Source organism: Canis aureus, chromosome 10 (genome assembly GCF_053574225.1).
Source record: "Canis aureus isolate CA01 chromosome 10, VMU_Caureus_v.1.0, whole genome shotgun sequence".
NCBI classification, from domain to species: Eukaryota; Metazoa; Chordata; class Mammalia; order Carnivora; family Canidae; genus Canis; species Canis aureus.
In genome coordinates this window covers 54433309-54457888 of record NC_135620.1, presented here as the reverse complement: position 1 = coordinate 54457888, position 24580 = coordinate 54433309, and the positions used below count along the sequence as shown (strand labels likewise).

Sequence of the window (24580 nt, the reverse complement as noted above, 5' to 3'; positions counted from 1 at the left end):
CTCTCTCTGTGTGTATCTCCCATGAACAAAAAAATAAAGTCTTTAAAAAAAAAAAATCCAGGGAGGTATGCTTGAATGTAGGATGTGCATTTCCTAGTCATTGAGCAAGTACTTAACCTTTTAAAAGAAAAGAAAAAAAAAAAAAAAAAAAAGACACTCCCCAGAGGACATATCAGAAGGCTTCTTCTAGGAAAAGGATTATTTCCTGAGAGAAATCCATTCTATCAGGTTGAGGTGGGACCAGAGCTCCTCTACATTTCCTTCTCTGCCACAGAGGTGGGCATGTGATCCAGGCTGGACCAATGACTCTCTTGGGATCCGTTCCTGTCCAATTATTTTCTGTAGACTGGACAGGGAGCTATTTCATTTGTTTTTCTGGTATCTTGGTTTCATTACCTATGGCCATTGAAACCTCTGGATCTTTCTCTGGAAACTACTTTTCATGTGGTTATCTCACGTTCTAAATTGTCCTCCTACAGACCCACCTCATCCTGAACTTCCAGGTCCTCCCTGCTAAAATTATGGGGGTGCAAGAACATCACTTCTTTCCTCCCACAGCCCAAGTTGTCTCCTACAGAATCCTGATTCAAGGCCTCTACCAGCTTGGCACACTCAGCTGTTAGAATGCTAGAGAGCTAGCCAGCGGGGGCTCCATCCTGCACTGGTGCTGGAAAGCCACCGACAATCATACACATGGCAGGCAGGGTGTGTTCGTCATAGCAACATGCAAGTGAGGCGAATTATCTCCCCAAACTGCCCTAACCTAGGATTGTTTTGCCCCTTACTATCTTCAGAGATCTCACAGTTGTATCATGAGAGCAGGAGCGACCTGTAGAGCTTTCTCTCCTTTAATATTTCCCTTCCCCTAAACCAAAGCACCTCTCTCATTCCTCTAGTTCCTTCTCAGAACACAAAACTACTGATTTTTTATAAAAAAAAATTTAGTCAGTCCTGGCTATTCTGATGAGAAACAACCTCCATGGTGGACTATATTATTGTTCCAAATACTCATGGTGCCTCCCCCAGCTCCATCCTTGCTGGCTCCCCCTACACCACCCCCCAAACCCACAAAGGATTATACCTCCCTACCTTTTGAACTCATGAGTGGCCATGTGACTTGCTTGGGACAGTAAGATGTAAGCAGAAATAAGAGAGTCACTTCTAAGCAGAGACCTAAGGGACAGCTGTGGTTCTGTCTCTTCCCCTCATCCTTTTGTTGTTGTTTTGCTTTTTGGCTTAAACAACAGATACTTATTTTCTCAAAGATCTGAAGGCTGGGGCAGCCCTGGTGGCGCAGCGGTTTGGTGCCGCCTGCGGCCTGGGGTGTGATCCTGGAGACCCGGGATCAAGTCCCACATTGGGCTCCCTGCATGGAGCCTGCTTCTCCCTCTCCCTGTGTCTCTGCCTCTTTCTCTGTGTGTCTATGAATAAATAAATAAAATCTTAAAAAAAAAAAAGATCTGAAGGCTGGAAGTCCAAGATCAGGATGTCAGCAGGGTCGGTTTCCTCTGAGGCCTCTCTCCTTAACTTGCAGATGGCTACTATCTTGATTTGTCCTCATGTGGTCTTTCCTCTGTGCACACACATATCTCCGGTACAATGTTCCTGGTGCCACCATGCCAGGCTTGGGGGTATGCTCTTCACCTGATTTTGTATATAGGGCTGACTGAAGATGGTGATTTCAGCGAAGTCTCCAGAGTTAAGTATGTCCACTATCAGCGGGACCTGGCTCATCCTCTCCATTTTCAGAATTATGACTTGGTCTGGGCTGAAGATCAAGTCAGCCAGCCATGCCTTCAGAAAATGCACCAATGGGTCTCCTAGTTCCTGCACAGGAATGCAGCACAGCTGGATGTGAATCCATGATGTGGTGGAAGTGGTGACCTCAGCAGCCTATCCGGGATCTGGGCAGGGGTCCATCGTCAGCCTGGGCCTTAGCGCCACCTGTGCTGTCGACCATGCTAGGACCGGCAGCCCAAGAGCAAGCTCCGAGTAGCTCCCCCAGAACTCCAGGCTCTTTCCTCCCACTTTGTGAGGACACTGGAATGGGTCCTGGAGTAAAGATGGTATAAAGCAGAAGTGCAGCTGACCCACAGTAAACATGTGATGGAAGTAAAATGAGAGCCTCTGTTGTTGTCAGCCATGGAGGTTTGGGGCCTCAGCCTCAGCTGATGGATAGAACTTCCCAGGCTCTAATCAATAGGCCCTCTGTCTCCAGAGCCCACAGTTCTCTCTGCCTCAGGATGTACCCTGGAGCTGCAACATTGGGTCCATGGCAGGGAAGTAGGACTGCGTAGTCTGTTCCTCGGTCTTGGAGGGCCTAAAGCTGGGAAGCTCTGTACTTGACTTCTTGCCACAGTATGCCCTCTGGTCATGCCTCATTCTCATCTGAGCAGCTCTGTTCCAGCTGTCCTGCTTTCCCAGGGCCCTTGGCTTGGAATAATAAAACTCCTATCATTTCTTCTTCCAGAGCAAAGGACATAGCTTACCCAAAAGTTATCAGTGGGTTTCATTTTAAATGTCCATACTGCTTGGAAGTACACATAGTCATATAAAATTATTTTTATTAAAATAGAAAAGCTTTCCAGTATATTGCATTGAAGACATTTATATAGAAAAAGCAATTGCAAAAAATATGCTACATCAGCACTGAGATATTCCGAAAGCTTTAAGTGCTCACTTTTAAACAATATTTTGGTATAATGAGCATATCCCTATATATTTCAAAAGGTACATATAATACTGAAAAAAATACTTCATGTAAAATCTAAGTTTAGGTGCATACAAACAAGAAGCATTACACTGAATAGCTTATTTCAAACTGTGAAACACATTCAAAGTATTCAATTACTTAGACAACATGCAAACATTTTAATACTTAGACTGACATTTTAAAATATATAAACCATGATTCTTTATAATTCTATATCAAAAAAGAAAGACAGAACATTTATCCACACTGTGCATATCACAAAAAGCAATGTGTCTTCATGAACGGAAAGTACTGGGTTAACATACATGATTGTCATTTTACAAATATGGCTATTTACCTTCTTCATAATAAAATAGAAATATCATGTATTATTTACATGAACTACTAATTATTTCACTTTTTGGCAAGTATATAAGTAGCAGCAATTGGTTTAAAGATTGATGTTTAAAAACTCTAAGTTTGACTCGGATGAATACCGAAGAATATATATCTGGTTAATATAAAAAATGCATAATGCAATACGCTTTGATGTGATATAACTTCTTCCTTTCACAAAAGTCATACACACATACACACATTAGTAACCACGGAGCTTACTGCTTGTAATGTATCATGTGAATGCCATTTCCTTAGCTGGCTTTGCTTCACACAATAGATGGGTTCCTGAATTAAATTTCTGTAAATTAAATTTGCCTGATGATTTATATGATAATTCCAAAGATGCACTATCTTTATTTTTCACTCTAACAGCAAGCTCTGCACGGTGACCCCTAGCTTCTAGATAGAGTAGTTAATTATCTGTAAACAAACACACGCACACATCAGGAGCGCCTTAATACTTAAAAGAACTTTGAAATGAAGTTTCTGGGTATGAAGCCTATAGTAAAGTGAGGTATCTTTTCTAAAAAAGTGATCATCTCACTTATCAATGATAATGAATTTGTTTTACGGTGGGAAGGACCCATCTAAGGAGCAAAGTATAAACTATTCTGATCCATCAAAAGCAGACATCCTCTTTTCATTAGTATTTGGAAGAACATATTTTAACATTTGTAAGAACAAAACAAAAACCCTAATATTGGCAGATTAAAAAAAAATACTGTGTGGTGAACAGAGGTGACAAGTGCTTTTTCTCAGCCACTATTCAACTACAAACCAGGAGTCCTGCATGTCTTTCACCATGTAGAAAAATTCAATGGAGTAACATTTTGCACTTTTCAGGGGTGGTCAGTTACGTGTCCAGACCATGTGCAAGGCAGGGCCCAGGCTGAGGAGGAGGAGGTAGGAGGGGCAGAGGGCTCTGGCCTCGATGCCAGCTGATGGCACACTACTCGAGATCTGTACCTGGGAAATGATGAGGGCAGACAGAGGGACGTGGGATGCCAGAGTGGGGCTGTCAGAGTTGATAAGAGATTCGATCTTCTCTGCTTCTTTATTGCAAGCCTCAATCTGGAAGAGGATAATCACACTTTTAAAATCTAAAACCACAGAGCCAAAAAAATAAAAAATAAAAAATAAAACCACAGAGCCTGTGAAAAGGTCAAGTCAGACAAAATCCACATATATTCCAACAGGGAGAATATGCTTTCTCTGTCCTTCTTTTCTTAACCAAAGTCATATTTTAATATAGTCTTACTTTATTACACCAATAGTAACAGCATCACTGGAAATTAAATCAGAAAAGGAATGAGGCACAGCTCCACTGCCCTTACCCCTCATCCACAGTTAGACAGACATTATTACCTTCACAGTAACAGCCGCATTAACCATAGTCCCAGTCAATGAGCTTTTGGTGCCTCCTTACTCATCCCAGAGGAAAGCAATGAGGCTTTACTGAGCTTCCAGACTGCGGCAATTTACAAACCGCTTATATTCACCCCCTTCACTTGAGCCCCCACTGTTCTGATGCTGACACCTGGACCCACAGGAGTGAGGCTCACCTCTAGAATATGAGGAAGAAAAATGGGGTACGTGAGACCAGTCCCGGTGGGCTTCTCCTCCCGTAGGAGCATAGCCCTCATGAGACAGGTATCTGCTGCATGACCTATATCAGCCACTTCCCTCCCTAGGCCTCAGCCACTTCATCTGTACCTAAGCAGATGCCTTCCATGTCTACATTCTCTGAGCTACCTCTCAGTCTCTCTGGTCTGCCACCCATTCTGCTGTCAGATGTGTGCCTGGCCTCAACCACCTGGAAAGTGATCCCCCAGTATAGTTCTGTTCTCCAGAGGCTGCCTGGATTTTCTCCCTCCTGCCCTCCTTAACTTTCCAAATGCTTCCATTTCCTCCCCACTCTTAAGTCCTCCAAACGTGAAAGTGACAAGAAGGTTGCACAAGGCATGCTGAGCCCCACCTGCAAAGCTTTTGGATAATGATCGACAGGAATGATCAGGATCACAATTTCAGATTCAATACTGAAGTATCCAAATACGTCACACTGTGGGACAGATACGTGCATGCGGATTTTCTGAAGTATTTCCAGAACTGTAATTGGCTTTTTGTTTGTTACCTGGAAAGAAAAACTTTGTTACTTGAATAAAAGAGGAATTTCTTATTACTGCCTAGGCTGCCTTGCTACCTTGTCTATTAGAACCCCTAAGTGTGGGGCCCCAAAAGGGGCCCTGCTGGCTGAATTCTAAATCTCTCGGGTCCATTCCCAAGGGCTTTTGTCTGACTGCTGAGCTTTGTAGCCAAGATAAACACTCTCATCAGAAGACCCCCAGCCCCTTTTAAGGGACTGTTCTGAGCTGGGAGCCACAGGGAAATAATTAAAGTCTTCCCAGAAAAACACAGGTGTTTCAATGTAAATGGGGATAATTTTCTAGGTAGTGGCAAGTGTTGGCTGGAGCCCTGTCTCCACAGAAGTGGAGCAGAAGTGACGGTACAGAAAAGGGAAAGGGCAAAGTCACCACAGGAAGGTGACAGGCTCTGGAAGCACCCCCCAGGAAGAATGGGGACTGTGAGGTGAGGGCAGGCAGCATTGAAATAATCTGGGCATCTACCAGCCTCTGGCTGCTTGGTTCTGCCTCCAGCCCTCACTCTACATACTATGCAAGCAGGGGACCTTGTCTAAGGTAGGCTCAGGTGGTGTTGTGCAGAGCAAAGTTACCAAACAGCCGAGGTGTAGAGGAAAGGAACACAGCATTGGGTGCCAGACAGCCTGAGCTCAAACCCTAGTTTTCCTACATATGAGCTATACAGGGTTGGACAAGTCACTTTTCTGTGAATTACTTTCTTCCTCTATAAATGGGACAACACATTCTACTCTGCAGGATTAAGGAGAGGTTTATCAATATGGTTTCAACAGTACCGGGCACATAAAGCAATTTACCTTAGCAATAGTATCCAGTTTTTCTTTGTCAAATAAAACTCTTAACATTCCAGCACATAATGGGCAACAAGCACCTGTATAACAGAAACCATTTTATATGTGTTCAGAATTAGAAAATGAGAATTCAAAATAGTAGCTGAAATAACCAACCCTTCATTTTGTGTGAGGTGAGTTGTAGCTGTCCTCTCTGATGACTGTACTTTTAGATATATTCCCTGACCAATCTGGATCTTATTATCTATACATTTACTCAAATCCTTCCTCCACATCCTTTATTACTTCTCAGGGGGAGGTGCGGTGGCCGAAGACAGCAGAGAGAACTGGCCTTTCAAGAGGTGTGGGGCCTGGACCCTGTCCTGTCTCAAAACCGACTGTGATCCTGTGCAAGTGCTTTCCTGGGCCTTTGATTTCCTGTCTGCAGAACAAGAGAGCAGATGTTCTAGGGATCCCATGAGTGTTTGATTCAAATTTAATTTTAAAAATTATTTTAAGCTGTTAAAAAACAATAACAAAATAGCAGAACATAGTCTCCAGGAGGAAAGAGGCTTTTTTTTTCTCACTGCTGTGCCCCCATGCCTAGAAGAGTCTCTAGCATACGGCTGAAGCTCGAGAAACATTTGATGAATCCAGGGATGGAGGAATGAACTTGTTAGACTCCAGATTAACCTGTTGTGTGCAGGATAAAGTCTTTTCTGTTACCTCTGTTTAACTGAAAAGTACAGCACTATGAAGCAAGTAGCCTAAGAAAACTTACTACTTACAACAGTCTATGAAATAAGACTTTTTTGATTATATGCAACTAGATGCTAAGGCCAATCTAAGACCACTATCTTATGTTTCTCTGAATTTCAAATGTTTGTGTTCATCAAAAGTATTTCAATTATTCATTCTTTAATTACTTATTCTTTATTCATTAACTACTAGTTCTTTGTTCATTAACTTTATAATGAATAAACTTTTTGCATTTGAATGAAATAGTACCTTATCTGTTTATATATTGGTGTTTGCTGGGAATTGGCCTGAAAAAAGTTTGCCATATATTGTTTGTTATTTATTTATGTCTATTTATTTTTAAGTAATCTCTACACCCAACATGGGGCTCAGACTCACAAACCTGAGATCAAGAGTTACATGCTCTTTTGACTGAGCCAGCCATGCACCCTTGCTATTTGTTTTAAATCCAATGGATAAGATGATGTCTAAGGTAAACTACAGCATTTTAAAGTAGACCCAAAGCAATACATCTAATCAGCATCAGGTAAAGCTAAGACTTTTTTTTTTTTTTTTAGGATTTTATTTATTTATTTAGAAAGAGAAAAGGAGAGCAGGGGTGGGGGAAGGGGCAGAGGGAGGAGGACAGAGAGAATCTCAAACTGGCTCTGTACTCAGCATGGAGTTCAACTCAGGGCTGGATCCCATGACCTCGTGATCATGATCTGAGCCGAAATCAAGAGAAGGATTGATTACCCAACGGAGCCACCCAGGTGCCCCAAGCCAAACTTTCTGAAAAACTTAAGTAAATAGGTCAACCCTCAGTTCTGAGTGACCTACTCTATGGAGGTGTATAAGCAGGTCTCCCCAGTCCCACCCTTGCCCTACTCCAAATCCTGCCACCTACCTGGTGGGATGATGGGTTTGCACTCAGTCACAGAGAGTGAAGGACACTTCACAGCAGCACACTCGGCTACAGAACCATACTCTGAGAGGACCCCGACAGCCTGGCAGGGCCCGTAGTAATCGACTGCTACACGATCTGAGTATGCAGCACACACGCTACTATAGGTTTCCCCATTGTGCCCACAGATGGGCTCTGTGGCTCTGCAGAAGGGCTGACAACAAAGCACATTTAGCCTGTAAACCTCTATAGTACATTTTTTCTAACCAAGAGTACAGAATAGAAAGGAAAAAGACACAGGTATAAAATTCCAGGACCCTCTTAGTTAAGCTCCTAAACTTCAGGTTGGGGGTGGGGTCAATAGGGCTGTCTTGAGATGAATTGAAATGATGACTCTGAGCCTCTCTGTGACTTGGGTGCTTATTCCTTGTGAACGGATATGAGATACTGCCCCCCTTCACCCCAGACTTCTATTATTCCAGAAATACCTGTTTGAAGAAAACAAGATCAATCTTCATGAAAATTCAGAAGCCTAATCATTTCATGCTGAGTATGGGATAGGCAGAGGGAAGAGTGGAGAGATCAGTGGGGCAGAGACTCTGGCCCCATCAGGTAGGTTAGGACAAGTAAGACAAAGCTTATAGTCAGTGAGAGGGAACAAATAGGAAGAAAAGACTGGGAATTCAGGGTAGATGGTATCAGTGTACTTGGAACACCAGCTCTGAGGGAAAACAAACCTAAGAAGACAAGCTGAAGCAATTTTCCTGCTGGTGAAGACCAGGATATGAGAAGCAATCATGTCAGGTGTTGGTTGGCTACAGGCAGGGGATGCCATGCAGTGATACATGTAAAAGGTTGAGAGATAAATTGATGTAAAAAGACTAAGTCTTGGAGAAATTTTCACTTACTCTTCAGTAGTATGAGTGGGACTTCAGTGGAAAGAGTGGGAAGGGACTGTTTTCTTGGTGTTTTTAACTTGCATTCTTCCCAGGCTGTTTTCTAATGATGGCCACAGAAGGGGAAGTGAAAACGTTACTGATGCGTACTAGGGGTGTGTAACTTCGTATTCTCTTCCTAATGGTGGTCGGCAGGAAGCCACTTGATTCTTGCTTGTCCACTAGACGTACAGAGGTATAAGCACTAGCAAGAAGGCCCTCCAGAGTTAGGAGAAAAAACCAGTCTTGGGATGGCTCATTTTAGTTCTTTAGATTTGATAGAATTCACAAAGACTCCCAAGTGGTATTACTGCTGCCTCACCCATATAAGATCAGAAACTGATTTTAGGCTCAGTGTGCTTGAGTTATGTCAGCCAAACAACTGTACCTGGCAAGGGCCTTTGTATAAGAGGCTTTGCCCCCTCTGGTACAAAGTGCAGAGATTGCTGTGCTCCATGTGGTTTGTGTCACAGACAGGATCGCGAACCTGGTCACAGGTGAGCTGTCTTGGCAAACACTCATATTGGTTACATCCAAATTTATCAAAAGTCGTCAGGCAAACTTGTGGTTTGGGTATGCATCTGAAAAACACAAGTGTGACACCATCAGCCAATGCTGGGAGGGGCAATGATGGGGCCAGTAAGGCACTGACAAGGTACAAAAAGTTGAGGAAAAATCAAGAGGGAAATCAGAAACAGTCCCTATCCCCAAGAACTTACGTAAGGGGGAGAGTCAAGCATGCATACAAAGTGAGCTAGTAAGTTACACACAAAATCTCTTGGGAATGAGTCATTCTGATTTGGGAGCCTGGAGGGAGCAACAGGAGGAAGCGGTGTCCTGGCTGCCACCTGGAGCATAAGGAGGACTGCATAGGCCTGCCAGGCTGACAGAGCAGCATGAGCAAAGGTGTGATGCTAGGGACAGTGCTAGAGGAAAGGGGAAGTGACCCTGAGGGCAGGAACCAAGGTCATGGGGATAAAAGTGGCATGATATGAGGCCATCAGGTGGGTTGGGGTTTGATGCTAGAGGCCTTTTAGTCAATAATAAATGAAGCATTTTCTGGGTTTCATTTTCAGCTTGGCTAATATGAGTCTGTCTTAAGAGAAGGCTTTTTAGTATGTGCTGAGAAATTCAAGCTTCTGTGTTTATGGACTGAGGACCTGCCACCGGCTGGCTGCAATTCACAGAGAGAATGCCACCCCTGTAGCTGGGTTTTCCTAGTCACATCAGGGCCTTGCTTTATTCTCAATTTCTGAACTTCTTCAGAGGGGATGGATATGATAGCTCTTCTTTAGACTTTTCTGTTCTTTCATTTCTATATTGGGCATTTATAACTTTCTGTAAGAAGACCTATTAAAATCTTTAGCTTTCACTGGGCATTTGAAATAACAGAATACACAAATATTAGGTCTATAAAATAAAAGCAGAAGAATTTAGCCACTAGCATTATTTTAATTTCAAAGGAAATTACTTCTCTTTTTAGGGATAAGCCTCCTGCTCTGAAATGACCACCACTATGGCCACCTTTTCTGACAAGATTTAAGTTAGAATGCATATGGTTATGGTTTTTTTGGAAATTGAAGACATTTGAAAAGAAATAATGGAAAAGAATATTTAGAACTTACTATCCATTAACATGGAGGGATGAAAACCAAGGATATCAGGAGACATTTGGTAATTTTTGAAGTAAAAACTATCAATTCTGAGTACAGAGAAGTAAGATCCATTGGAAAGTTGAGAATCCAAGGAGCTAAATTAAACATGATTAGGGCAGGAATTCTGTCTTGCTTATTGTATCCTAGCGTTTAGAAAGATGGCTGGTACATCAGGAGATATTTGATGAATGAATACAACTTTGTATTTTTTAAACAATTATATTTTGAACAGATAACACAAGCCCATGGTGAAACTGAAAAGATACAAAACCGTGTATAGTGGAAAATAAGTCTATCTCCTTCTCTTCCATCCCAGCCACCCTAACCCTTTCCCAGAGACAGCTACTATTATTAATTTCTTGTTTAGTCTTCCAGAGATCCTTTATGTAAGTATAAACATTTATATATGCTGAGTCAAGAGTATGTCCATCCAAAATTTTGATAGGCTTGGCCAAGTTGCCTTCCATAGAGAATGTACCAACCCTCCCTTCCCCCCCTTGGGTGGGAGTGGAAGTGCCTGTTTCCTTACATTATGTTGTCAGTTTTTTTATCTTTGTCAATCTGGTAGATGGAAAATGATGTATAATTGTAGTTTTAATTTAATTTTCATTTTTCTTAATATGAGATAGGTGAAGCATTGTGGTACACTGGCTGGATGTTCACCAAATTCATTTAATTTTCTTCCTGGGCACATATCTAGATTATATTTCCCAGGTTTCCTGGCAGTAGTTGTGGCCAAATTATTGAGTTCTACGTAGGGGAATATGGCTGGAAGTAGAGGTGAATGAATGTCAGTTTTATTTATTTTTCTTAAAAATTTATTATTTTTAAATTTTATTTATTTTAAAAAAGATTTTATTTATTTATTCATGAGAGACACAGAGAAAGAGAGGCAGAGACATAGGCAGAGGGAGAAGCAGACTCCCTGCAGAGAGCCTGACATGGGACTCGATCCTGGAACTCCAGGGTCACACCCTGAGTCGAAGGCAGACACTCAACTGCTGAGCCACTGAGGTGCCCCTTTCTTAAAAATTTATATATTTATTCATGAGAGACAGAGAGAGAGAGAGGGAGGTAGAGACAGAGGAAGAAGCAGGCTCCCACAGAGCAGGGAACCCAATTCAGGACTCGATCCCAGCACCCTGGGATCATGACCTGAGGCGAAGGCAGACGCTTAACTGACTGAGCCACTGAGGCACCCTGAATGTCACTTTTAAATCTGGCCTATAAAAACTTCTCAAGAGCAACCTTCTTCATCTTCCTTCTCTTATCAGCTGGCCAGATGGAAAAGGTATGGAGGACTATGAGTCTGCAGAAGCTGGGAGTCAAGAGATGGAGAGATCTTAAGTTTCTGAATCACTATGTGGAAAACCACCTGCTGAACACACAAATGGATTATATTTGAACTTCTATCATATTAAGGTACTGATATTTTTGTGTTTGTATATACTAGTTAGAGTTACTCTAACTAATAAAAGCTTCTTTTTAAATGTTTAAAAACTATTTGTGCTTTTCTACGTCTATATCTTTGGTTCATTTTTCTATTAGGTTTTTTATTTTTGCCCATTTTTAAGTTAGGCTGCTGATCTTTTTCATGTTGATTTGTAGGGACTCTTTATATTGTAAGGACATCAGCCCTCTCTCTGTGATATTCTTTCTAGTTTGTCATTTGTTATCATGCAGAAAGTTTTCATTTTCATGTAGCTGTGATTTTCAATCTTTTCTTTTTATATTGGTTTTATATTATTTTCAATCTTTTCTTTTTATATTGGTTTTATATTATACCCAGCAAGACCTTCCCACTTTAAGATTTTATTGTTATAAGAGTGAAACAACCTTGTTCAGAAGGGTTAGCTAATAGAGAAAACAAATGAACAAATACCAAAACAACCCTCAAGTTACCTTTCAACACACTGTATTACCCTATCAGCTTATTTCTTATTCCCAGTATGCTGTCTTCTTTCCATAGGAAATTTTTGGGCTTTTTTCAAGGTATAAACTTTGCCAGATGGGTGATCAGTTCTCTTTGCCATTTCTTTTAATGTGTGACAATCTTCCCCTTGCTTTGTACTGCATCAGGGTTTTCAGGATGGAGAACCAATTGCTTTTTTTCTACAACATCCTTCACAAGGAGAGGATGTATCCTGTTCAGGTCTCCGAGAAGGCTAGTAAAACTTCTGTTCTAGAACCCTAAATGAATCTGCAGGACTCCTGCCCTATGGCTCCTTCATTAAGTCTAGGTCAACTGTACTTTCAGTTCATGAGGAAACTGCAGAGAAAGAAGCCCCTAAACAAATAACTTCACATAAAACTGAAGTTGCATTTCCAGAGATTTCTCATGTCCAGTCCCTAAAATAGAGATAGATAAGTAGAAGAAAATATCCATTACTATCAGGTATAAATAGCTAATACTGAGAATACATCCATTTCTCTCATCTTATTTGCTACCATTCTGTGCCTCACACTTTCCGTTTTGGTCTTATAGAAGTGCTATAGCTCCAGGGAGATACCATGTTATTTCCTCATTTCTAGCAGCCAAGATCTTTGCTCCTGTTGTTCTTTGTACTTTCACCAACACCACCTTTCCTCCACTGTCAATCTTGCTAGCAATTTCCTCCTCATTTTTTAGTTGAGTATTACATCCTCTAGAGGCTTTCCTAGAACTCCCCCAGGCTGCATCAACTCCACTCTGGGCCCCCAATCATAGATAGTATGTTACCAAACAGCTTTACATGGCTCTTTCCCTGTAGACTCCAAACTCTTTAGGGCAGAGGTCTTCTTAACTCATCTTTGTATTTCACTGGGTTGTATATAACAGATGCTTAGTAAGTGCTGATCTCCAGTTGAAAAGATAAGGAGCTATTGGGGAAGATTGTGGTAGAGTAGGAGGACCCTAGGTTCACCTCATCCCACAAATATATTAGTTAACTATCAAACCATCCTAAATACTCTAGAAATCAATCTGAAGACTAGCAGAACAAACTCCACAACTAAAGGTAGAGAAGATGGTAGGAAGTCCAGAGACATGGCTTGGGAGAGAAATGGATTGTGGCCCCTTGTGGTGGGGAGGCAGCCACAGTTGTGGAGAAAGGTGAGAGACAAACTAGTACACAGGGGAGTGCATGGAGGAAACAAATCCCCAGAGCAATTGAATTGGAAGGCAAGAGGGACCGAATTTTGTGAGTTCTTCCACCAGTGAGGCTTAAAGCCTGGAATTTTATTTTATTTTATTTTTTATTTTTTTTAGATATTTATTTATTTATTTATTTATTTATTTATTTATTTATTTACTTATTCATAGAGACACAGAGAGAGAGAGAGGCAGAGACACAGGCAGAGGGAGAAGCAGGCACCATGCAGAGAGCCTGACGTGGGACTCGATCCAGGGTCTCCAGGATCACGCCCTGGGCTGCAGGCGGCGCCAAACCGCTGCACCACTGGGGCTGCCCAAAGTCTGGAATTTTATTTATTTATTTATTTATTTATTTATTTATTTATTTATTTATTTTTTAATTTTTATTTATTTATGATAGTCACACAGAGAGAGAGAGAGAGGCAAAGACACAGGCAGAGGGAGAAGCAGGCTCCATGCACCGGGAGCCCGACGTGGGATTCGATCCCGGGTCTCCAGGATCGCGCCCTGGGCCAAAGGCAGGCGCCAAACCGCTGCGCCACCCAGGGATCCCCAAAGTCTGGAATTTTAAAGGTCAACGTGCTTGGCTCTGGGAGAGCTCAGAGGACATTGAAGTTGTTCTTGAAGAAAAGGCAGGGAAAATAGCTTGCAGACATATTGTGGAAACAGCAATCTGAAGAGTACCTGGGCACACAGTAGGGAGGTTATTCATTCATCTCAGTATGTGTCACAGAGAGATAGCATTCACACAGAGATCCCTCCAGGGAAAAAAGGAGCTGGCAGGTGCCATGTTTCTGCCCTGCCTCGCATAAGTATAGGGTCAGCTTTGGGAACCAGTGTAGCACCAATATTTGCTACTTGCTTACACCAAGTCCCACCCCATCATGTTTCAGTAGAACTGCCCCCTTACAGTCACACTTGCCTGAGTCCCAGTGTGGCAGGTCCCCTCCCCCACAAGACTAGTTCAAACCCCTGCTCACACTGCATCTCCCCATGTGGGAGTTTTGCACAGCCTTGGTTCTAGTAGCAGTAGCAACAGGTCTCATTTCACAAACAGACCAGAGCATACCAAGTTAAAATGCCCCATATTCAGGCCAGGACCAAACACTGCCCACAACAGGCAAGGGTCCTCTGCAGATGACTGGCCTGAAGGACAAAGTGGCCAGGATATAACAGCAGAACACATGTAGCACACATTAGAGACATTCTCAGAAGCACCAGGCCCTGGGGAATAGGGTATACACTATGCTGCAGGGCACTACAGGACTTGTTCATAAAGCCATTACTCTCAAGAAGAGGAGATGTAGTTGACTTTCCTAATACACAATAACTTAGACAAAATGAGAAGACAGAGAAATCTGTCCCAAATGAAAGAACAGGACAAGGCCATGGCAGGAGATCTAAGCAAAACAGATATAAGTAACATGCTAATGAAGACTTTAAAGCAATGATCATATGGATACTAATTGAACTTGAGAAAATAGTGGAGGACATCAGTGAGACCCTTAACATGGAGATAAGGAATAACATGGCCCAGATAAAGGGCTCAGTAAACTAAATGAAGAACCCACTTGATGGAATGAACAGCAGGCTGGAAGAAGCAGAGGAATGAATTAAATACCTAGAAGACAGAGTAATGGAAAGTAATCAACCTAAACAAAAGAGAGAAAAAAAGAATTATGAAAATGAGAACAGACTTAGGGAACTCAGTGACTCCATCAAACTTAATAACATTCATATTATAGGAGTCCCAGAAGAAGAGAGAAAAAGGAGTCAGAGAATTTATTCAAAGGAATAATAGCTGAAAATTTCTCTAATCTGGGGAGGGAAACAGATACCCAGATCCAGGACGCACAGAGAACTCACAACAAAATCAATAAAAGCAGATCCACACCAAGATATACTATAATTAAAATGGCAAAACAGGGATCCCTGGGTGGCGCAGCAGTTTAGCACCTGCCTTTGGCCCAGGGTGTGATCCTGGAGACCTGGGATCGAATCCCACGTCGGGCTCCAGGTGCATGGTGCCTGCTTCTCCCTCTGCCTATGTCTCTGCCTCTCTCTCTCTATCTCTCTCTCTCTCTATCATAAATTTAAAAAAAATTAAAAAAAATGGCAAAACAGTGATAAAAAAATATTAAAAGCTACAAGACAAAAGAAGACTGTTACATACAAAGGAAACCTTATAAGGCTATCAGTGGATTTTTCAGTAGAAACTTTCTAAGCCAGAAAGGAATGGCATGATATATGCAAAGTGCCAAATGGGAAAAATCGGCAACCAAGAATACTCTATCCAGCAGGGCTATCATTCAGAATAGAAGGAGAGGTAAAGAGTTTCCCAAATAAACAAAATCTAAAGGAGTTCATGACCACTACACCAGCCCTGCAAGAAATATTAAATGGTATTCTTTGAGTATAAAGACCAAAAATGATAGTATAAATTTTTTTTTGAGATTTTATTTATTTATTCATGAGAGACACAGAGAAAGAGAGGCAGAGACACAGGCAGAAGGAGAAGCAGGCTCCCTGCAAGGAGGCCGATGTGGGACTCGATCTTAGATCCTGGGATCATGCCCTGAGCCAAAGGCAGATCCTCAACCACTGAGCCACGCAGGCATCCCCAAAAATGACAGTGTAAAGGTAGGAAACACAAAAGCAGTAAAAATGAGTATTTCTGTAAAAAAAAAAAAAATCAGTAAAAAAAAAACTCACAAAACAAAATGATGTAAAATATGACACCATATACCTAAAATGTGGGGAGGAGAGGAGTAAAGAATGAGTTCAAACTTAAATGACCATCAACTTAATATAGGCTGCTATATGCAGATGATGTCATATACAAACCTAATGGTAACCACAATTCAAAAACCACTAATAAATATGCAAATAATAAAGAGAAAGGAATCCAAATACATCATTAAAGAAAACCAGCAAACCACACAAGAGAGAAAGACAAGAAAGGATAGGGGAAATCTTCAGAAAGTACCATAAAACAAGCAATAAAATGGCAATAATTATATGTCTATCGATAATTACTTTGGATGTAAATGAACTAAATGCTCCAATTAAAAGACCTAGGCTGATAGAATGGATAAAAAAAATAGGACTCATCTATATACTGCCTACAAGAGACTCATTTTAGACCTAAAGACACCTGCAGATTCAAAGTGAGGGGATAGAGAAACATTTATCATGCAAATGTAGTCAAAAGAAAGCCGGAGTAACAATACTTATATTGGACAAAATAGACTTTAAAGCAAAGACTGTAATAAGAGACAAAGAAGGACACTATATAATCATAAAGGGTAAATCCAACAAGAAGATATAACAATTATAAATATTTATGCACCCAACTTGGGAGCACCCAAATACATAATAATAGTTAATAACAAACATATAGGAACTAATTGACAATAATACAAAGTAAAGACTTTAACAACCCACTTATATCAATGGACAGATCAGCTAAACAGAAAATCAACAAGGGAACAGTGGCTTTGATGACATACTTTACTAGATGAATTTAACAAATATATTGAGAATGTTCCATCAAAAAATAGTAGCCTACATTCTTTTCAAGTGCAGATGGAACAGTCTCCAGAATAGGTCACGTATTAGGCCACAAAGCAATCTTCAACAAATTTAAAAAGACTGAAGTCATACCATACATCTCTTCTGACCCAGTGCTATGAAAACTAGAAGTCAACCACAAGAAAAAATCTGGAAAGATCACAAATGCATGGAAGTTAAATAACATGGTACTAAACAATGAATGGGTCAATCAGGAAATAAAGAAAAAATTAAAAAGTACATGAAAACAAATGAAAATGAAAACACAGTAGTCTAAAAACTTTGGGATGCAGCGAGAGCAGTTCTAAGAGTGAAGTTTATAGCATTACAGGCCTACCTCAAGAAGCATGAATAATCTCAAATAAACAGCCTAATCTTTTTTTTTTTAATTTTCTTTATTTATTCACGAGACGCAGAGAAAGAGAGAGAGAGAGAGAGAGAGAGAGAGAGAGAGAGGCAGAGACACAGGCAGAGGGAGAAGCAGGCTCCACGCAGGGAGCCTGATGTGGGACTCGATCCCAGGACTCCAGGACCACGCCCTGGGCCGAAGGCAGGCTCTAAACCACTGAGCCACCCAGGGATCTCCTAAACAGCCTAATCTTATACCTAAAGGAGCTAGAAAAAGAAGAAACAAAACCTAAATCAGCAGAAGGAAGGAAATAATAAGGATTAGAGCAGAAACAAATTATATAGAAACTAAAAAAAACCCCAAACTAAAAACCAATAGATCAATGAAACCAGGAGCTAGAAAAAAAAAATTCTATAAAATTGATAAACCTCTAACTAGATTTATCAAGAAAAAAGGGAAAGGACCCAAATAAATAAAATCACAAATGAGAGAGGAGAAATAACAATAAACATCACAGAAATACAAATAATTATAAGAGAATATTATAAAAAATCATATGCCAACAGATTGGACAACCTAGAAGAAATGGATAAATTCCTAGAAATATACAGCAAAACTGAAATAGGAAGAGATAGAAAATTTGAACAGACTGCTCATCAGCAAAGAAACTGAATTAGTATCTTAAAAACTCCTAACAAACAAAAGTCCATGGCCAGATGGCTTCATAGGCAAATTCTGCCAAACATTTTAAAAGAGGAGTTAATACCTATTCTTCTCAAACTATCCCAAAAAAATAGAAAAGGAAGGAAAACTTCCAAATTCATTCTATGAGGCCAGCTACCCTGATACCAAAACCAGATAAAGACACCACAAAAAGAGAACTACAGGTCAGTGTCGGTGATGAACACAGACACAAAAATCCTCAACAAAATACTAGCAAACCAAATCTAACAACACACTAAAAAAAATCATACACCATGATTAAGTGGGATTTATTCCTGAGTTGTAAGAGTGGTTCAATATTTGCAAATCAATCGTGATACATCATATCATTAAGAGAAAGGATAAGAACCATATGATCATTTCAATAGATGCAGAAAAAGCATTTGACAAAGTACAACATCCATTCATGATAAAAACCCTCAACAGAGTAAGTTTAGAGGGAACATACCTCAACATAGTACTGGCCATATATGAAAAACTCACAGCTAACATCATCCTCCATGGAGAAAAACGGAGCCTTTCCCCTAAGGTCAGGAATAAGACAAGGATGACCACTCTAATCACTTTTATTCAACACAATACTGGAAGTCTTAGCTACAGCAGACAACAAAAAGAAATAAAAGGCATCCAAATCAGTAAGGAAGAAGTAAAATTTTCATTATTTGCAGATGACATGATACTATATGTAGAAGACCAGAAAGACTCCACCAACAATTCAGTAAAGTCACAGGATATAAAATCAATTTACAGAAATCTGTTGCATTTCTATATACCAACAAAAAAGTAGCAGAAAGAGAATTAAGAAAGCAATCCCATTTACAGTTGCACCAAAAAATAATAAGATGCTTAAGAATAAACCTAACCAAAGAGGTGAAAGACCTATACACTGAAAACTAGAAAATAATGATGAAACAAATGGAAGATTACACAAAGAAATGGAAAGACATTACATGCTCATGGATTGGAAGAACAAATACTGTTAAAATGTCTATATTAACCAAAGCAATAAACATATTTATTTTTTTTAAAGACTTTATTTATTTATTCATAGAGACACAGAGAGAGAGAGAGAGAGAGGCAGAGACACAGGCAGAGGGAGAAGCAGGCACCATGCAGAGAGCCTGATGTGGGACTCAATCCAGGGTCTCCAGGATCATGCCCTGGGCTGCAGGCGGTGCTAAACCGCTGTGCTACCGGGGCTGCCCGCAATCAACATATTTAATGTAATCCCTATTTTTCACAGAACTAGAACAAACAATCCCAAAATGTTTATGGAACCACAAAAGACCCTGAATAGCCAAAACAATCTTGAAAAAGCAAAGCAGAGCTGGAGGCATCACAATTCTGGACTTCAAGTTATATTACAAAGCTGTAGTAATCAAAACAGTATAGTACTGACACAAAAATAGACACATAGATCAATGAATAGAAAATCTAGAAATAAACCCATAATTATATGGTCAATTAATCTCTGATGGCACAGGAAAGAATATCCAATGGGAAAAAGTCTCTTCAATAAATGGTGGGGAAAACTGGACAGCAACATGCAAGAGAAAGAAATTGGACCACTTTTTTAATACCATACACACCAAAAAATTAAAAATGGAATAAAGGCCTAAATGTGAGACTGAAATCACAAAAATCCTAGAAGAGAACATTGGCAGTAATTTCTCTGACATTGGCTGTAGCAACTTTTTTCTAGAAAGGTCCCCTGAGGCAAGGGAAATAAAAGCAAAAGCAAACTATTTGGACTACATCAAAATAAAAAGTTTCTGTACAACAAAGGAAACAATCAACAAAACTAAAAGGCAACCTACAGAATGGGAAAAGATATTTGCAAATGACATATCTGATAAAAGGTTAGTATCCAAAATATATAAAAAACTTATAAAACTCAACACTCAAAAAACAAATAATCCAGTTAAAAAATAATCAGAAGACAAGAACAGGCATTTCTCCAAATAAGACATATAGATGGCCGATATACACATGAAAAGATGCTCATCACTCATCATCAGGGAAATGCAAATCAAAACTACAATGAGATATCACCTCAGACCTGTCAGAATGGCTAAAATCAACATCACAAGAAACAACTAGTGTTGGCGAGGATATGGAGGAAAAAGAACTCTCTTGCACTATTGGTAGGAATGCAAACTGGTGCAGCCACTATGGAAAACAGTATGGAGGTTCCTCAAAAAATTAAAAATAGAACTACCCTATGATCTAGTAATCTCACTACTGGGTATTTACCCCCCAAAAAATAAAAACAGTAATTCAAAGGCATACATGCACCTCTATGTTTATAGCAACATTATTTATAATAGCCAAGATATGGACGCAGCCCAGTATCCATCGATCGATGAATGAATGGATAAAGATGAGGTGTGTGTATGTATGTGTGTGTGTGTGTGTGTGTGTGTGTGTGTGTACAACACAAGGGTATATTATTCAGCCATAAAACAGAATAAAATCTTGGCATCTGCAACAACATAGATAGAACTAAAGAGTATAATGCTAAGGGAAGTAAATTGGAGAAAGACATAGAAGATTTCACTCAGATATGGAATTTAAGAAACAAACACAGGGCAAAAAAGAGAAAGAGAGAGAGAGAAACTAAGAAATAGACTCTTAACTACAGAGAACAAACTGATGGTTATAAGAGGAGAGGTGAGTGGGGGGATGGGCGAAATAGGTGATGAGTACCAGATGATTAAAATAAACAAAGAAAAAATAAAAAGAGCCATTTAATTTACCTTTGGTTTTTTGGGCAGGGATTAGGATTACATGGATCCTTTGAGATGCATGATCCAAATTCAAACTGATGGTCTTGGAGGCCAACACAGCGAGCAATGCAGGCACTGGGGTAAGTACGTCCATTCTGCCCACACACAGGGACAAACTGATCTGCACAGTTACAGGGCAGACCTGTGGAGAGGACATAGACTCAGTGATGGGTACCTGTACATTCCCTGCCCATATTTCCTAATTAACATGGAGATATAAAGTTAAAATAGAATTGTGAATTAAATCAGGAAAAAGCATTCCTCCAGTCTCTGACAGTGTTTTTAAAGGTGGTAAGGCTCTGAAAAACCATTTGTTTGCAAAATGGCTTTCCTTTGTTCCATTTATTGCTTGCTAATTGAGGGGTTTCCAAACCTTGATCCCTGGGGTAGAGACCCACATAAACAAAGCTGAATATATATCCTGCCAGCCCTTTCTGGCCTGCCAGGTCTCTGTGGAGAGGTCTGCTGTTAATCTAATATTTCTCCCCATATAAGTTAGGGGATGTCTTGTCTCTTGCTGCTTTAAGGATTTTCTTTTTATCTTTGGAATTTGCAAGTTTTACTATTAAATGTTGAGGTGTTGAACGGTTTTTATTGATTTTGGGGGGGACCTCTCTATCTCCTGGATCTGAATGCCTGTTTCTCTCCCCAAATTAGGGAAGTTCTCAGCTATGATTTGTTCAAATATGTGCTTCAGCAGCACATATACTAAGATTTGTTCAAATATGCTTTCTGGCCCTCTGGCCCTCTTGGCGCCCTCTGAAACACCAATTATATGTAGGTTTTTCCTTCTGAGGCTGTCACTTATTTCCCTTAACCTTTCCTCATGGCCTTTTAATTATTTTTCTCTTTTTCCCTCAGCTTCCTTCCTTGCCATCAACTTGTCTTCTATGTCACTCACTCGTTCTTCTACCTCATTAACCCTCGTCATTAGGACCTCCAGTTTGGATTGCATCTCATTTAATTGATTTTTAATTTCGGCCTGATTAGATCTAAATTCTGCAGTCATGAAGTCTCTTGATTCCTTTATGCTTTTTTCCAGAGCCACCAGTAGCTTTATAATTGTGCTTCTGAATTGGCTTTCTGACATCGAATTGTAATCTAAATTCTGTAACTCTGTGGCAGAGAGTACTGTTTCTGATTCTTTCTTTTGTGGTGAGTTCTTCTTTCTAGTCATTTTGCTCCATGAAGAGTGGCTGTATGAGCGGGCTGCATCAAGAATATCAACCACAACCTAAGTAAATTTCACCCTAGATGATTCTGCTGAGGTCAGAGACCAAAAATTGAAAACAAAGATCAGAACGAAATAAAACAAAAGGACCACTAAAGTGAAAAACAAACTTTAAAACAAAGTAGTAAAAAATAAAAGGCCAGGAATCCTAAAGAAGAAGAGAAAAAAAGAAAAAAGGAAAAAAAAGGAGAAGAGAAAAACAGTGGGGGGACTGGGAGATGGTGGTGGTGAAGTTAGAGTGGAGGGAGAATGTAGTCCACCTGAGGGGTTCTAGAGGGTGATCCTCTTGTTTCTGAGTATATTAAGTTCTATATATTAGAAGATGCTCAGTCCCAAATTTATATAAACCAGAAATACTTGTAGAGGGCTCCAACGTTGACCACCAAAACATAAATGAAATAAAAAAGGAGGGCAGAATGGGAATGAGGCATCTCACAGAACGAACCAGCATGGTATAGCATTTGGTTTTGGGTGCATAGTGGTCATGTTTTAGAAGGTATAAACTTCAGCCATTGTAGAACAAAATGAGGCAGAGAAAACAAAAAACACAAAACAAAAAAACCCATATCTTGTATATCTCCCAAAATTGAGTATGTTGAAGGGAATCTAGAAGTGGAAAATATATCTAGGACCTGTAATTGTAGAAATATGAAAGTAAAAAAGCAAGAATCTTAAAAATGAAGAGGTGGTAAAATATTGTAGTTAGGGTGGGAAAAGAGCAAAAAAATTGTAAACAAAGCTAAAGGTACTAAAAGTAAAGAATGCTCCTCCCATTCTAGTGTATAAATCTAGTTAGACATCTGAAGTCTGGCTTAGGGGATTTCTGGAATGGTATTAAAGGGTAATACCAAAAGAACAAGAAGGTACTTGGGAAATTATTGTAATTTTGAGACTTAAAAATGTTTATGAGCAATCAATCAAGAAAACTACTTTCTTGACATTCTTTTGCTTTATGCTGCTGGATTATGCTCCAGTAAGTTAAGAGGCTAGTGAGAGGAGATGCCTTTTTCTTGAGAAGCAGCTACAGCTGTTGACAGCAACAGCACGGTCGGGAATCAACTGGGAATGGCTTTGCTCTAGATCTAAAATACTCTTGGTTCTGGGCAAAGAGGAGCCAGGTAGCTGCCTTTACTCCATTTCATGCCACTGCAGCAGCAAGTTGATTCTTCTTTCCCAGGAGTTAGTATTACACATGGAGAGGGGTGGAAGGAGAACACATTAGGAGTTTACTGACCTTGTACTTCCAGCCCATTGGAAATAAAAAGTAAATCAGAAATAAGAAGTGTGCAGCAGGTTTCTGGAGAAGTGAAAGCAGGACTAACACCCCATCCTCTATCCACTCTGAGTACCAACCCTGGGGCTTTATTGTCATCATTGTTGTTATTATCCTTTATCAGCTCTGCTTTGATAAGAGCAATTCATTCTGCTTAGAGAAACCATAAAACCATTGGGGATGAAGAGTGAACTAAAGATTTCTGCGGAAGACTACTTATTTATTTAATTTACTTACCAACTTACTTACATCTAAATGTTTTTGGAAGATGAACTTTCCAACTAGCAGGACCCTTTTCACCTGTAGCATATAACCCCTCATGTTCTGGGATAAATGAAGGTAATGACTATTTAGCTGGCAGACTCTAAGGAGATTTTACTGGCCACAAAGTATACCACATTTCTTGAGACTCAGATATTGTCCTAGTCCAAACACAACTCAGAGATGTTCATAAAAATGCTTAAGTCTCAAAATTACAATAATTTCCTAAGGTACCTTCTTGTTCTTCCCCTTCCCTAAGGAGATGAAGAGTGGAAGGAACCTACAATGATGACTTTACAAACTTTGTCCTTGTCTTGTCTTCGGTATTACCCTTTGACATTCCAGAAATTCCTCAAGCCAGATATTAACATCTAATTTCTAGATTTTATAAACTAGATTGGAGGGAGCATTCTTTGCTTTTCCTACATCTAGCTTTATTTATAGGTGTCTGTACCTAATGATCCAGTAAACTAAGGCAGGACTGGGAAAAAGGTGATGAGAAAAACACTAGAACACAAACAAATTTATCAAATACATTTTATAACATAATGGTAGGGGTGGATGGGGTATTTTAGCAAGTGGAAAAGTTCCTCTTAACTGAAACTGTCCCAATCACTTGGCCCTGTTCTTTTTGACCCATGGAATTTTAATACTAGTGCTGGAAGGGTCCTGAGAAATCTTTTTTTTTTTTTTTTTTTAAAGATTTTATTTACCCATTCATTTGACAGAGAAAGACAGAGAGAGAGTACAAACAGTCAGAGTGGTAGGCAGAGGGAGAGGGAGAAGCAGGCTCCCTGCTGAGCAGAGAGCCTGACATGGAGCTTGATCCCACCACCCAAGCTGAAGGCAGATGCTTAACTGAGTGAGTCACCCATGTGCCCCTAAGGAACCCTTTAGTTTAATGTCTTCCATTCAGAGAGGAGGAAACAGATCCAGAGAGGGAAAGTACCTTGTTCTCGGATTATGTATTTATTTTACTGTGTACATCTGCAGTTATGGCTAGCC

General features: G+C 40.1%; 1 protein-coding gene across 4 annotated transcripts in view; it reads right to left on the bottom strand.

The window, feature by feature from the left end:
• RECK (reversion inducing cysteine rich protein with kazal motifs) overlaps positions 1-24580 on the bottom strand; it is an 89052-nt gene that overhangs the window by 9409 nt on the left and 55063 nt on the right. Inside the window, exons 16-22 of one of the 4 annotated variants that reach the window (XM_077912517.1) lie at positions 20781-20952; positions 8983-9175; positions 7663-7873; positions 6045-6118; positions 5067-5222; positions 4058-4162; positions 1403-2433 (exon numbers count right to left, since the gene is read on the bottom strand). In XM_077912517.1, the coding sequence (XP_077768643.1) occupies positions 2239-2433; positions 4058-4162; positions 5067-5222; positions 6045-6118; positions 7663-7873; positions 8983-9175; positions 20781-20952 (1106 nt within the window). In that variant the 3' untranslated portion in view covers positions 1403-2238. Of the gene's footprint in view, positions 1-1402; positions 2434-2547; positions 4163-5066; positions 5223-6044; positions 6119-7662; positions 7874-8982; positions 9176-20780; positions 20953-24580 lie in introns of those variants that run through there. The other 3 variants (XM_077912521.1, XM_077912519.1, XM_077912518.1) reach the window with 3 other exon arrangements.